The sequence below is a fragment of the Lutra lutra genome, chromosome 13 (assembly GCF_902655055.1).
Source record: "Lutra lutra chromosome 13, mLutLut1.2, whole genome shotgun sequence".
Taxonomy (NCBI): Eukaryota; Metazoa; Chordata; class Mammalia; order Carnivora; family Mustelidae; genus Lutra; species Lutra lutra.
In genome coordinates this window covers 83,391,979-83,408,675 of record NC_062290.1, presented here as the reverse complement: position 1 = coordinate 83,408,675, position 16,697 = coordinate 83,391,979, and the positions used below count along the sequence as shown (strand labels likewise).

General features: G+C 39.4%; 1 protein-coding gene and 1 pseudogene across 1 annotated transcript; both read right to left on the bottom strand.

Moving 5' to 3' along the window:
- Positions 1-8,527: 8,527 nt before the first annotated feature.
- On the bottom strand, positions 8,528-9,170 carry LOC125083012 (olfactory receptor 1J4-like; annotated as a pseudogene).
- A 3,231-nt stretch (positions 9,171-12,401) lies between these two features.
- On the bottom strand, positions 12,402-15,550 carry LOC125084035 (olfactory receptor 1J4-like; the record flags this gene model as incomplete). The annotated part of the gene is made up of 2 exons (XM_047701122.1): positions 14,645-15,550; positions 12,402-12,422 (listed from the first exon to the last, which is right to left on the bottom strand). Coding segments are annotated over exons 1-2 (927 nt in total), but the record flags the coding sequence as incomplete, so codon positions are not given.
- Positions 15,551-16,697: the final 1,147 nt, after the last annotated feature.

Genomic DNA, 16,697 nt, shown 5'->3' with positions numbered 1-16,697 from the left:
TAATTGACTTTCTCTGCTTGACTTATTTCACTCAGCATAATCTCCTCCGGTCCCATCCATGTTGATGCAAATGTTGAGTATTCATCCTTTCTGATGTCTGAGTAATATTCCATTGTATATATGGACCACATCTTTATCCATTTGTCCATTGAAGGGTATCTTGGCTCTTTCCACAGTTTGGCTACTGTGGCCTTTGCTGCTATGAACATTGGGGTGCATATGGCCCTTCTTTTCACTACATCTGCATCTTCAGGGTAAATACCCAGTAGTGCAATTGTTGAGTCATAGGGTAGCTCAAGTTTTAATTTTTTGAGGAACCTGCACACTGTTTTTCAAAGTGGCTATACCAGCTTGCATTCCCACCAACTGTGGAAGACGGTTCACCTTTCCCCACATCCTCTCCAACATTTGTTGTTTCTTGCCTTGTCAGATTTTGCCATTCTAACTGCTGTAAGGTGGTATCTCAATGTGGTTTAGATTTTAATTTCGCTGATGGCTAATGATGAATATTTTTTCATGTGTCTATTAGCCATTTGTATATCTTTCTTTATTTGACACAAAGAAAAAGAGAACACAAGCAGTGGGAGTGGCAGGCAGAGGGAGAGGGAGAAGCCAGCTTCCTGCTGAGCAGGGAACCCGATGCAGGACTGGATCCCAGGACACTGGAATCATGACCTGAGCCAAAGGCAGTTGCTTAAATGACTGAGTCACCCCAGCACCCCTAAAAAAATTCTTTAAAAAAAAATGAGTAAAGGGCACATTCAAAAGGAAGGTGACTAAAGAGGGCACATGATGTGATGAGTACTGAGTGTTATATTCAGCTAATGAATCATTGAATATTATATCAAAAAGGGCGGGGGGTGGGAAGTTGGGGGAGCCAGGTGGTGGGTATTATGGAGGGCATGCTTTGCATGGAGCACTGGGTGTGATGCAAAAACAATGAATTCTGTTACACTGAAAAGAAATAAAAATAAAAATAAAAAAATAAAAAAAGAAATGTAAGATAAACAGAAGAAAAAAATAAATAAATGCTATGGACTCTGAAAAACAATCTGAGGGTTTTGAAGGGGTGGGGGTGGGAGGTTGGGGGAACCAGGTGGTGGGTATTAGAGAGGGCATGGATTGCATGGAGCACTGGGTGTGGTGCAAAAACAATGAATACTGTTACGCTGAAAATAAAAAATAAAGTAAAATAAAAAAAAAAGTCCTCAATTTAAATGTGTAAAAAGGGGCGCCTGGGTGGCTCAGTGGGTTAAGCTTCTGCCTTCGGCTCAGGTCATGATCTCAGGGTCCTGGGATCGAGTCCCGCATCGGGCTCTCTGCTCAGCAGGGAGCCTGCTTCCCTCTCTCTCTCTCTCTCTCTCTGCCTGCCTCTCTGTCTACTTGTGATCTCTCTCTGTCAAATAAAAAAAAAAAATAAATGTGTAAAAAGGCCATGTAATTTATAAAAAAAACCCCCACAAACTAATGATGCACTATACCTTTGCTAATTGAATTTAAATAAAACAATACCAATAAATAAATAAATAAATAAACTCACTGTTTTGGCAGCATGAAGATCATAGGTCAGGAATTAAAGAAAACAGAGGTGTATATAGGCCATCAGGGAAGATCAAGTAGCTTCCTGATAGCGTGTCTTTACTTCTGTGATCTCTCCCATATCCAGGGAAATAGCGAAGGCCCAGACCATGATCCCTGGTGATCAGAACATCCACAGCACTTAATTCACCACATTTTTAACAAATTTGCCAATAAATAACTTCCTTCATGTTTGCCATTCTTTCTCTCCCCTTCATGCCTGCACTTCATAATGGCTAAGTTCTGAGTATACATGCAATGTGAGTGACATGAGAATCTGCCCAATGATGTGGCCCCAGAGAACAATATATTATGGATGTCATTGGCCTAAGGAGCTATGCCAGAATTCATAGTCATGTGAGTAACTAGACAAGGTTCCAGTATTAACAACACCATGTTACCCAAAGTGGAAATATGGAAATCACTGAAGGTCAATGAAGAAATTTGGGGGGGCCTGGAGAATTTCAGTAGCCTTCAAACCACATGGACAAATTTCCATCAACTTTGCCTAAAAAGGACTTTCCTTGGAGCTTCCTGTTGTGTCTAGAGCTGAGACAAGAGAGGAGTCAGGCTGTAGAACCATTTCCCCAGGTCAAGTGCATACACATCGCACACACAAAACAGACACGTAGAGTAACACAGAAACAAACCCAAGGTGCTATGCTTTGGCCCTCTCTGACCTATACTCATCTCCAGTTGAAAGTATAGAACTTATATTCATTTTTTTTTCTTATTTTCATTTTTAAAATGAAACATTTTGTCACACAAAACTTAAAAAAAAACAAACAAACAGAAGGAACCCTTCTAATGCTGTTGGTGGGGATGTAAAATGGTCAGCTGCCATGGAAGACAGTATGGTGTTACCCCAAAACATTGAAAATAGAACTACCACATGATCTTGCTTCCCACTTCTGGGTATATACCTTTATAAAGGATTGAAATCAAGATCTCAAAGCAACTTCAAAAGCACTTCCATGCTCATTGCAGTACTATTCACAATAGTGAAGTTATAGAAACAACCCAAATGTCCATCAACAGAAGAGTGGGTAAAGAAAATGTGGTATAAACATACAATGGCATATTATTCCACCTTAGAAAAGAAGGAAATCCTTCCATTTGTGATAACATGGATGAACCCAGAGGACATTAAGCTAAGTGAAATAAGCCAGTTCCATAAGGACAAATACTCTATGATTTCACTTTTATGAGGTATCCAAAAAAGTCAGACTCATAGAAATAAAGAATAAATAGTAGTTACTAAGGGGAGGAGGGGGAAAAGGTATAGCTGTTACTCAAATGATATCAAGTTTCAGTACCTGAATGAATTAGTTCTAGAGGCCTGCTCTATGGCATGGTGCCTGTAGTCCACAGTACTTTATTGTGCACTTAAAAATTCATTTAAAAAGTAGATCTCATTTTAAGTTTTTTTGAAAAACGATCTGAAGGGTTTGAAGAGGTGGGGGGTGGGAGGTTGGGGGAACCAGGTGGTGGGTATTAGAGAGGGCACAGACTGCATGGAGCACTGGGTGTGGTACAAAAACAATGAATACTGTTATGCTGAAAATTAAAAAAAAAACAGGGATGCAAGGAAATTTTTGGAGGTGATGGATATGTCTGTTACTTTGATTGTGGTGATAACTTCAAATATATATGCATATGTCCAAACTCATTAAATTGCGTATGTTAATTTTGTAGTTTTTCTATCAATTGCACCGCACTAGAAATGTTTAAAAAATCATGCAAACACCACATCCCGTCATCCAGGCAACTCACAAACCACACATACACAACACACAGAACCTCACTACACACAATAAGAATCACTTGTAGTCTAACACAACATACAATTAACCTAAACAGAAACAACATATACACACCCACACAAGCACACACAAGCACACATATATGCATTGCCAGGAGATTTCCAGCTTTCCATGATCTATTATCAGCACTATTCAATAAGATGGTCTACAGTGATGGAAATGCTCTATATCTATGTTGTCCACTATAGCAGCACTAGCCCCCTGTGACTACTGAGAACTTGAAATAGAGCTACTGCAACTGAGGAACAAAATTTTGATTTCAATTAATATCAGTTAATTTTAATTTTATGGCCACATGTGGCTAACAGCATCATAGAGGTCAGTGTGGAAGTCAGCCTCTAAAAACACAAGCAACATAAATACATTGTCTCCTAGTCCTCAAATGCACATATCTAGGTCTAGTGATGTTCCCCACCTTGTTCCAAACTATAACAATTCTTGCTGGTCCCGGCTGCTACCTGAATACTTCTCTCTTATGCCTCCCTGGGCTGAGGGTCTTTAGCACCTTTCATGCATATTCACAAGCACTAGAACAATGAGCAGAAAGATTCACATTTACCAATAAGACAAAGACCCAGGGGAACACAACCCCAAGCTTCTGGTTAGAGAAGAAGCCAACAGAACTAATTGCCCAATTTCTTGCCTCCCTCTTGAGATGGATCCTGTGCAGGGACCAAAAGGGGGTGAACCACAAGAGTCCCTGGAGAAAAGTGTCCCTAGTGTCAGTGACATATTAGCCTCCCCTCTGCCTGGTCATGAGAAGATGGAGAGGCCATGAACACCCTTGACTTGAAGAATACAGCAATGGACTCTGTCTCTCCATACATCATGGAAAGGCCCAGACAGAGTAGTACTGCCCTTATAGACTCCCACACCACTGATTCCCCCCCAAATGTATTAAAACACATACACCACCACCATTTTTTCCATTCTTAGAGAATGGAAAGATCCACAAAAGCCAAAGCAATCTTGAGAAAATTGAACAAAGTTAGAGGCATCACACCTTTACTAAAAAAAGATATTTATTTATTTATTTATTTATTTACTTATTTATTTATTTATTTGAGAGAGAGAGACAGAAAGAAGGAGCATGAGCAGAGAGGAGAGGGAGAAGCAGGCTCCCTGTCAGTAGGGAGCCCAAGAGGAGGCTCTATCCCAGGACCGAGATCATGACCTGAGCTGAAGGCAGTTAACTGAATGAGCCACCCAGGTGCCCTGAGGCATCACATTTTTTACTTCAAACTATAATACAGAACTATAGTAATCAACACAATATGTTATTGGCATGAAAACATATAGACCATGGAATAGAATACAAAGCCCAGAGATAAAACCATAAATAGGCCATCAACTAAGCCTTGACAAGGGAATCAAGTGTATACACAATGAGTAAAGGATAGTCTTCAGTAAATGGTGTTGAGAAATAGGATATCCACATGCAACAGAATGAATATGAATCCCAAAACGTGAAAATAGATATCTGTGACATTCAGCGCCAGGAGCCAAAAATGTCTGCAACCTTCATGGTCAGCAGAAGCACCATCCAGATGCTGTTCAAGTGCATGTTTCAGAGAAGTTCATGGCCATGTTCAGGTGCAAGGCTTTCCTGCACTGGTACACAGGCAAGGGCATGGATGAAATGGAGCTCACCAAGGCCAAGAGCAGCATGAATGACCTGGTTTCCAAGTGCCAACAGTACCAGGATGCCAGGGTCAAACAGAAGGGAGAGTTTGAGGAAAAGGTAGGGGAGAAGTTGGCCTAGAGTTGTCTGGTACCCGGTAAAGCATGGAAGCCATGTGAACTCTTTATTTACTCACAACCTGTTCTCTGATGGCAAGTTTCACTGCATGTGCGCTGCTCTTCTTCCTGCCTTTACAGCACATGCACTAGAGCATAGGATATTTGTGTATGAAGTTTTATATCTATTCCAAGTGGAGACTAGACCCTTTTAAAAATACATATAATTTTCAAATATTTTCTCCTAGTGATAATGAACATTTTTCATGTGTCTGTTAGCCATTTGTATGTCTTCATTTGAGAAGTGTCTGTTCATGTCTTCTGCCCATTTATTTATTTATTTTCAGCATAACAGAATTAATTGTTTATGCACCACACCCAGTGCTCCATATAATACATGCCCTCCATAATACCCACCACCTGGCCATTTTTTGATATGATTATGTTTTCTGTGTGTTGAGTTTGAGGAGTTCTTTGTAGATCTTGGATATCAGCCCTTTGTCTGTACTGTCATTTGCAAATATCTTCTCCCATTCCGTGGGTTGCCTCTTTGTTTTCTTGACTGTTTCCTTTGTTTTGCAGAAGGTTTTGATCTTGATGAAGTCACTTTTGTTTCCTTTGCCTTTGGAGACATGTCTTGAAAGAAGTTGCTGTGGCCAATGTCAAAGAGGTTACTGCCAATTAATCTTTTTTTTATAATCATTTTTTTAATTTATTTTCAGCATAACAGTATTCATTGTTTTTGTACCACACTCAGTGCTCCAAGCAATCCGTGCCCTCTCTAATACCCACCACCTGGTTCCCCCAACCTCCCACCCCCCCCCACCTCTTCAAACCCTTCAGATTGTTTTCCAATTAATCTTAAGCAGGCTCCATGCTCAGCATAGAGCCTGACTCAGGGCTCAATCTCATGATCCTGAAATCACGACCTGAGCTGAAATCAAGGGTTAGACACTTAACAGACTGAGCCACCAACGTGCCCCAAAGAAGAATCTTTTTTAAGATAAAAACTTAAGGGAATAACCTCAGTTTCCTTTTTTTTAAGATTTTTTTAATTTATTTGACAGACGGGATCACAAGTAGGCAGAGAGGCAGGCAGAGAGAGGGAGAAGGAGGCTCCCCACTAAACAGAGAAGCCCAATGCAGGGCTCGATCCCAGGACCCTGGGATCATGACCTGAGCCAAACGCAGAGACTTTAACCCATTGAGCCACCCACATGACCCATAACTTCAGTTTCTTTTGGAAAATAAAAATTTCTTAAATTGGATATGAAGTTAGTCACACAGGAAAAAAATTAATACATATAACTACATTAGATATATAATCTTAATATATAATGACTACATTAAGATATATAATTCATCAAAAGACACATAAACATTATGAAAAAGGGAGCAAAAAATGCTAAGCAAAATAAGTCAGAGAGAGACAAATATATTATTTCACTCATATATGCAATTTAAGAAACAAAACAGATGAACATAGAGGAAAAGAAGGGAAAATAATATAAGATGAAAACAGAGAGGGTGGTACATCTGGGTGGCTCAGTCATTAAGCATCTGCCTTGGGCTTAGGTAGTGATCCCAGGGTCCTAGGATTGAGCCCTGAGTCAGGCTCCCTGCTTAGTGGGCAGCCTGCTTGTCCCTCTCCCACCGCCCCTGTTTGTGTTCCCCCTCTCACACTCTCTCTCTCTCTCTAATAATAAATAAATAAAATCCAAAAAAGGAAGAAAGAAGAAAGAAAGAAAGAAAGCAGAGAGGGAAAGAAACCATAAAAGACTCTTAAATATAGGAAACAAACAGGGTTACTGAAGGGTAGGTGGATGGGGGATGGGGTAAATGGGTGATGGGAATTAGGAGGGTAATGAGCACTGGTTGTATGCATCAGTTGTATGCAACTGATGAATCACTAAAAAGTCTACCTCTGAAACTTAAAAAAAAAGAAAGAAGAAAGAAAGAAAGGAAGGAAGAAAGAAAGAAAGAAAAGGCAAGCCTTAAATTATTGAACACTACATCAAAAACTAATGATATACTATATGTTGGTTAATTGAACATAATTAAAAAAAAAACTTGAAAAATCAAAAAAGAAAAAGAAAGCCACATTACAAAAGAATAAATTCTGAACACATATATCCAGCAAAGGGTTTATATCCAGGAATATACATATACATAAAGAACTCTAGAAACCAATAAGAAAAAATAGACTAGCTGATAAAACAGCAGTAAAGGACTAAGAACAAACCACTTATAAGAGAGGATGCCCAAATTACCAGCCCCCATGAGTACTCGTAACAGCAAGGTTGAATAGATTATGCTGAGTGAAATAAGTCAAGCAGAGAAAGTCAATTATCATATGGTTTCACTTATTTGTGGAGCATAACAAATAGCATGGAGGACAAGGGGAGAATGAGAGGAGAAGGGAGTTGAGGGAAATTGGAAGGGGAGGTGAACCATGAGAGACTATGGACTCTGAAAAACAATCTGAGGGTTTTGAAGGGGCGGGGGGGGGGGGTGGGAGATTGGGAGATCCAGGTGGTGGGTATTGGAGAGGGCATGGATTGCATGGAGCACTGGGTGTGGTGCAAAAATAATGAATACTGTTACACTGAAAAAATAAAAAATTAATTTAAAAAACCGCCTATACACATAAAATATATATGAAGCAAAATGCAAAAAAAACAAAACAAAACAAAACAAAAAAACAATACCAAGGGGTGTCCTTGGCTCTAAAGAATTTCTGAAGATCATCTCTCATGTCCTTATTCCTCAGCTATAGATGAAGAGGTTTAGCATGGGGATGACCACCATGTACATCACAGAAGCAAGTATGTTGCCTGATGAAGGGAAAAAGTAAATACCAGCAGTTGTCCCATAGTATAAAAACACTATAGGGTTACCTGGGTGGCTTTGTGGGTTAAAGCCTCTGCCTTCAGCTCAGGTCATGATCTCAGGGTCCTGGGATCAAGCCCTACATCAGGGTCCCTGCTCGGCAGGGAGCCTGCTTCCTCCTCTCTCTCTGCCTGCCTCTCTGCCTACTTGTGATCTCTGTCTGTCAAGTAAATAAATAAAATCTTTAAAAAAAAAAAAAAACTACAAAGAGATGGAGCCACATGTAGACAAGGCTTCGAAGATTCTTTTGAAGGAGAGGAACTTCAGAATGATACCTGCCTGGTGTGCCTGGGTGGCTCAGTGGGTTAAAGTTTCTGCCTTTGGCTCTGGTCATGTTCCCAGGGTCCTGGGATCGAGCCCTGCATCGGGCTCTCTGCTCAGCAGGGAGCCTGCTTCCACCTCTCTCTCTCTCTGCCTGCCTCTCTGCCTATTTGTGAGCTCTGTCAAATAAATAAATAAAATCTAAAAAAAAAAAAAAGAATGATACCTGCCATGTGGATTTATGAGCCCAAGATACCACTCAATGGCAAGATAAAGATCAGTCCTCCCCCAATGAGAATAAGCAGCTTATTGCAGGAGGTGTCAATCAGGAGGACTTCAGTACAACAGCAAGATTACAAAAGTGGAGTACAATAGTTCCTGCACAGGACAACCAGTCCATGAAGAAGGTATGCAGCAGAGCATGGGTACAAGATAAAAACCAGGACCTAGCCACTAGGATGATACAAAGCTCATTCCTCAAGATAGTGGTGTAATGGAGAGGGTAACAGATGGCCACATACCAGTCAAATGCCATCACTGTGAAAAGAAACCTGTCGATACAACTAAAATTAGTGAAGAAATACATTTGTGAAATGCACCAAGCATAGGGGTAGGCTGATCTCAAGCACACATGTTTATCAGCATCTTAGGAATAATGACAGATGAAAAGGAGACATCTGTGAAGTCCAGTGGCTGAGGAAGAAGTATGGGGGTGTGGAGGCGAGAGTCCAACCTGATGAGCAGTGTGATGAGCAGGTTCTCCAGGACTGTGGTCAGATAGATGCCTAGGAACAGGGCAAAGAACATGCCCTGTTGCTCCAGCCAGTTGGGGGAGCCCAGAAGGAGGAACTTGGACAAGCAGTTCTGGTTTTCTGACCTCATACTGCCTTTCTATATGCTAGGAATGAAGAAGTTTGGGGAATCTCAGAAATGTAAAAAGAACTATCACATCTCATACTGTAATTTTGGGGGGGGGAATAAATTTTTAACTAAACTCATAAATTTCTTACAACTATGAATGCATGTACCTTCACTCTGTCCCATTCTGGCTCCAGGAAAACATCTCACCCAAGGGCAGCCAAGATCTCATTGCATAAAGTAAGAGGGCATTTGCTGTTTTATTCAGCCATTGTTCCACAGAACATTGAGTCTGTATCGGGATCTCTACTAAGGGCTGAGAATGTAGACATAAACAAGAAAGGCAAAGACCTTGCCCTCTTTGAGTGTAGATCTTGATAAGTGTAGAGGGATAAATTACTACACCAAGATACAGCCAAATTGTAATAGTTCACTGTGGCAGAAATAGTAGATGACCCTTGGAAAACTGGTATCACTTGCTTCCGCCTTAAAATGACATGAGACTCCAGTGCTGAGGTGGAATTGTGGTGTTGACTTCTCCTGTGAAACTGGCTTCATGATATCAGACTAGTGATTTTATTCTTTTTTATTTTATTTTATTTTATTTTTGATTTTGATTTTGATTTATTTTATTCTTGATCAATTGGTTAAGGTGGTTCTCTACTGTAAAGTCACTATTTTAACTTTTGTAATTAATTAGTGTCATTTGAGTAGATACTTTAAAATTATATAACCATAACTTATTTCTTTTTTTTAATCATTTTTTTAAATTTTCAGCATAACAGTATTCATTGTTTTTGTACCACACCCAGTGCTCCATGCAATCAGTGCCCTCTCTAATACCCACCACCTGGTTTCCCCAACCTCCCACCCCCCACCTCTTCAAACCCTTCAGACTGTTTTTCAGAGTCCATAGTCTCTCATTGTTCACCTCCCCTTCCAATTTCCCCCAACTCCATAACTTATTTCTTATTAAAACTTCACCCACTATGTTTAACATTTTTTTCCTCTTTGCTCTTTTGTTTTGTTTCTTAAATTCCACATGTGAACGAGATCATATGGTATTTGTCTTTCTCTGACTGACTTATTTCACTTAGCCTCTAGCTCCTTCCATGTTATTGCAAATGGCAGTATTTCATTCTTCTTGATAGCTAAATATTATTCCATTATGTGTGCTTGTATGTGTGTGTATTCCACATCTTAGTGTGTGTGTTTGTGTGTGTGTGCATGCATGTGTGTTTGTCTGTCTGTGTGTAACACATCTTATTTTTTTTTCCTCAGATCTAGGGTTAGGGTTAGGTCTAGGGCCAGGATGAAAGTATGTGCCTGGGATCTTGCAGTTCAGACATTCTGGAAAACCATGTGGAATTTCCTTGAGAAGTTAAAAATAGAGATACCCTATGACTCAGCAATTACACTACTAGGTATTTACCCTAAAGATACAAATGTAGTGACCTGAAGGGGCACCTGCACTCCAATGTTTAGAGCAGCAATGTCCACAACAGTCAAACTATGGAAAGAGCCCAGATATCCATAGACAGATGAATGGATAAAGAATAGGTGATATATATGTATACATACAATGGACTATTACTCAGCCATCAAAAGGATGAAATCTTACTATTTACATTGGCATGGATGGAACCAGAAGGTATTATACTGAGCAAAATAAGTCAGTCAGAGAAAGACAATTATCATATGGTTTCACTAATATGTGTAATATACAGGGCAGAAAGAAACAGGGCAGAGGACCATAGAGGAAGGGAGGGAAAATAGAATGGGAAGAAATTAGAGGAAGACAAACCATGAGAGACTCTTAACAATAGGAATCAGACTGAGGGTTGCTGGAGGGGAGGTGGGTGGCAGATTGGGATAATTGGGTGACAGGCATTAAGGAGGCACATGATGTGATGAACACTGAGTGTTATATAAACTGATGAATTACTGAACTCTACATCTGAATCTAATGATGTACTATATGTTGGCTAATTGAATTTAAATAAAATTTTTAAAAAGAAAACATAGTAATATGAAAAATATAAATTCAAGTATATCATATTAAATGTTACTAGATCAAATTCTCCAGAAATACAATGATTATGAATACCAAAAAAAAGAACACAACCTCTTTAGTTAGATTTATTCCCAGGTATCTTATGGTTCTTGGTGTGTAGTAAATGGGATTGATTCTCTAATTTCCCTTACTATATTTTCATTGTTAGTGTATAAGAAAGCAATTTATTTCTGTGCATTGAGTTTTGTATCCTGCCCCATTACTGAATTGCTGTATGAGTTCTAGTAGTTTGGGGGGTGGAATATTTTGGGTTTTCCATATAAAGTATCATGTCATCTGCAAAAAGAGAGAGAGTTTGACTTCTTCTTGCCAATTTGAATACATTTTATTTCTTTTTGTTTTCTGATTACTGTTGCTAGGACTTCTAGTACTATGTTGAACAATGGTGGTGAGTTTGGGCATCCTTGTCGTGTTCCTGATCTCAAAGGGAATACCATTGAGAATGGTATTCGCTGTGGGTTTTTCCTAGATAGATTTTATGAAGGTGAGGAATGTTCCCTCTATCCCTATGTGTTGAAGAGTTTTAATCAGGAGCAGATGCTGTATTTTGTCAAATGCTTTTTCTGCATCAATTGAGAGGACCATGTGGTTCTTCTCTCTTCTCTTATTGATTTGTTCTATCACATTGATTGATTTGCGAATGTTGAACCACCCTTGCATCACAGGGATAAATCCCACCTGGTCATGGTGGATAATCTTTTTAATGTACTGTTGTATCCTACTCGAGGAACTATAGAACACTCATGAAAGAAATTGAAGAAGATACAAAAAGATGGAAAAGTATTCCATGCTCATGGATCAGAGGAAAAGCATTCCATGCTCATGGACTGGAATAATAAGCTTTGTTAAAATGTCTATACTTCCCAGAGCAATCTATACTTTCAATGCCATCCCAATCAAAATTCCATTTTTCAAAGTGCTGGAACAAACAATCCTAAAATTCATATGGAACCAGAAAAAAACCCAAATTGTTAAGGAAATGTTGAAAAAGAAAAACAAAACTGGGGGCATCACGTTGCCTGATTTCAAGCTTTACTACAAAGCTGTAGTACTATGTTGATAGTACTGGCACAAAAACAGACACATAGATCAGTGGAACAGAGTAGAGAGCCCAGATATGGACCCTCAACTCAATGGTCAAATAATCTTCGACAAAGCAGGAAAAAATATCCAGTGGAAAAAAGACATCTTTTCAATAAATGGTGTTAGGAAACTTGGACAGCTATGTATAGAAGAATGAAACTTCACCATTCTCTTACACCATACACAAAGATAAACTCTAAGTGGATAAAAGACCTCAACGTGAGGGAGGAATCCATCAAAATCCTAGAGGAGAACATAAGGAGTAACCTTTTCAACATCAGCCACAGCAACTTCTTTCAAGACATATCTCCAAAGGCAAAGGAAATAAAAGAAAAATGAACTTTTGGGACTTCAAGATCAAAAGCTTCTGCAAAACAAAGGGAAGTCAAGAAAACAAAGAGGCAACCCACAGAATGGGAGAAAATATTCACAAATGACACTACAGACAAAGGGCTGATATCCAGGATCTATAAAGAACTCCTCAAACTCAACACACACAAAACAGATAGTCAAGTCAAAAAATGGGCAGAAGACATGAACAGACACTTCTCCAAAGAAGACATACAAATAGCTGACAGATACATGGACATATGTTCATCATCATTAGCCATCAAGGAAATTCAAATCAAAACCGCATTGAGATACCACCTTACACCAGTTAGAATGGCCAAAATTAACAAGACAAGAAACAGTTGTTGGGGAGGATGTGGAGAAAGGGGAAGTCTCTTACACTGTTGATGGGAATGCAAGTTGGTGCAACCACTTTGGGAAACAGTGTGGAGATTCCTTAAGAAATTAAAAATAGAACTACCCTATGACCCTGCAATTGCACTACTGGGTATTTACCCCAAAGATACAGATGTAGTGAAAAGAAGGACCATCTGTACCCCAATGTTCATAGCCGCAATGGCCACAATTGCCAAGATGAGCCAAGATGCCCTTAAACAGATGACTGGATAAAGAAGATATGGTCCATATATACAATGGAATATTATGCCTCCATCAGAAAGGATGAATACCCAACTTTTGTATCAACATGGATGGGACTAGAGGAGATTATGCTGAGTGCAATAAGTCAAGCAGAAAAAGTCAATTATCATATGGTTTCATTTACTTGTGGATCATAAGGAATAACATGTAGGACATTAGGAGAAGGGAAGGAAAAGTGAATTGGGGGAAATCGGAGGGGGAGATGAACCATGATTGACTGTGGAGTCTGAGAAACAAACTGAAGGTTTTGGAGGGGAGGGGGTGTGGCATTAGGTGAGTCTGGTGGTGGATATTAAGGAGGGCATGTATTGCATGGAGCACTGGATGTGGTGCATAAACAGTGAATCTTGGAATACTGAAAAAATGAAATAAATGAAATGAAATGAAATGAAATGAAATGAAACCTAACTTCACAGTGCTAACAAGGAATGTCTCACAGATATAAGGACATAGAACAGTTTAAAGGAAATTGATGGAAAAGAAATACCACATAGGTAGCCAAGTGATGGGTATTGAGGAGGGTTCATGTTGTGATGAGCACTGGGTATTATACACACTAATGAATTGTTGAACACTATATCAAAAACTAATGATGTACTATATGATGGCTAACTGAATATAATTAAAAAAAGACATATCATGTAAATGCTAACCAAAAGAAAGCTGACACATCTATACTGATAATCAGAAGAAGTAGATGAGATGTTAAGCCAGGAGCTGCTGCTAGAGATAAAGAGAAACATCTCCTATTTATAAATGCAGTAGTGTGATGTTAAATGAATAAAAATAGCTCTCAGAGAAGCCTTGCTTTGTAGCATTTGACAATTACCATAGTGTAATTATTTCCAGTATGGCTGATTTCAATCTACCAAAGTGATGTCATTAAATGTGGAGTTGAAAGAGATGTTCACTTTCAGCTTGAAACCAATGCAAGCCAGCTTCAGCACACCACTGTATTAAAGAACCAGTACATAGAAGCAGATCATGATGTTAAATCTGCATGTCCTCAATGACAGCTTATAAAATACACAAGCAATAACTGAGTATATCTAAAAGTGGAAAAATAAATCCACAATTACAATTGTGCAGCATGTTTCACATAAGATTTTGCACATATAAGAGATGATGAACAAGGAGAAAAAAATTAGGGGTAAAGGATATTTAATAAACCAAGTAACAAACTTGACATGGTGGACATATTAACAACACTATGACAGCAGAATGTATATTTGTTTTAAGTTACATAGAGTTGCCAATCATACTATAGTTTGAGGAGATATATCTCCATTGCATGACTGCAGTAACTGGATTTAGTAATTGTCACTTAAAAGTTAGCCCTCTTGACAAAGATTTCTAGGGCCTGTTTTATATCTTTGTTCCTCAGGCTATAGATGAAGGGGTTCAGCATAGGGGTAACTACTGTATACATGACTGAAGCAATTATGTCTTTGTCACTGAAGTCCCATGATGTGGAGAAAAAGTAAACACCTGCAAGTGTCCCATAATATAAAGACACCACAAAAAGATGGGAGCCACAGGTAGAAAAGGCTTTAAAGAGTCCCTTAGTAGAGGGGATCCTCAGGACAGTTGTCCCTATGCGGACATATGAGCCCAAGATACTACTCAAGGGCAGGATGAAAAGCACTCCTCCTTCAGTAAAGATGACCAGTTCATTGAGAAAGATGTCTGAGCAGCTCATCTTCAGGAGCACAGTGATGTCGCAGAAGAAGTGGGGGATGGTATTATCAGCACAGAAGGATAATCGGACCAAGAGCAGGGTGTGCAACAGGGCATGAATGCAAGAGAAGAACCAGGACCCAGCTATTAATGAGATACACAGTTCCTGCCTCATGACAGTGGTGTAGTGGAGTGGCTGACAGATGGCCACATACCTGTCGTATGCCATCACTGCAAGAAGGAAGTTGTCAAGACAACCAAAAAGTATGAAAAAATACATCTGAGAAATGCACCCCACATAGTGAATGGATTGTTGCTGAGTCTGCATGTTCATGAGCATCTTTGGAACTATAATAGATGAAAGGGAAATATCAGAGAGGGCCAATTGGCTGAGGAAGAAGTACATAGGGGTGTGGAGGCGGGAGTCCAGCCTGATGAGCAGAATGATGAGCAGGTTCCCCAGCACCGTAGTCAGGTACATGCCCAGGAACAGGGCGAAGAACACTCCCTGCTGCTCTGGCTGGATGGGGAACCCCAGGAGGAGGAACTCAGGCACGCTGCTCTTGTTCTCCCTTCTCATGTTGTTCTTATCTCTTCTGGCAACTGGGGAAAATAGGGAAGGTCAGTCAACATGTCATAATGTTTTAGTAAGTTCCTTTCTATGAAAATTCTTAATTTTAACTACCTTTCTGTTTATTTTTCACAACTGTTGGTGCATGAGATAATTTGCCCATCTCTAGCTCTAATGATACATGAAACTGCACATTTACCAGTTTTTTGGAAAACAGCTAAAGGACAATTATTCTTTACTCAACAAATATTTATTGAAAAAAAAAAAACACTTCATCCCATATTGAGTACACAGTAGTGAGCAAGAAATACGAAATCTCTATGTTCAGGAAGTCTATATCTTTATATCAAGCTAGGTTCAAGCCCCAATAATTTACTAAGATCAAAATGTGAAATGGGCACCAGGAAAGAGGTATGTGTCATTTCCTTTTAAAAGGGATGTGAAGAGCAATGGCCACAGTTGCCAAACTGTGGAAAGAACCAAGATGCCCTTCAATGGATGAATGGATAAGGAAGATGTGGTCCATATACACGGAGTATTATGCCTCCATCAGAAAGGATGAATACCCAACTTTTGTATCAACATGGATGGGATGGAAGAGATTATGCTGAGTGAAATAAGTCAAGCAGAGAAAGTCAATTATCATATGGTTTCACTTATTTGTGGAGCATAACAAATAACACGGAGGACATGGGAGATGAAGGGGAGAAGGGAGTTGGGGGAAATTGGAGGAGGAGATGAACCATGAGAGAATGTGGACTCTAAGAAACAAACTGAGGGTTTTGAAGGGGCGGGGGGTGGGAGGTTGGTGGGGATTATGGAGGGCATGCATTGCATGGAGCACTGGGTGTGGTACATAAACAATGAATTCTGGAACACTGAAAAGAAATTTAAAAAATAAAATAAAAATAGTAAAAAAAAAAAAAACAAAGATGCAAAGATCCCTAAGTTGGAACAGAATTACTAAAGCTTTATCACAGTCTTTCAGTACAATTGGTTGGGTTCTGCCTGTTTTAAGTTATTTAAAATTCCCTATTACCAAAAATGTCCATCCAGTTTTTCCAAACCAACATTAAGAACAGCACCGAGCACTATTTCAAGTGTTTTACATATACCTTCAAACAGAACCTCACCATAGTCCTTACAAATGGTGTCA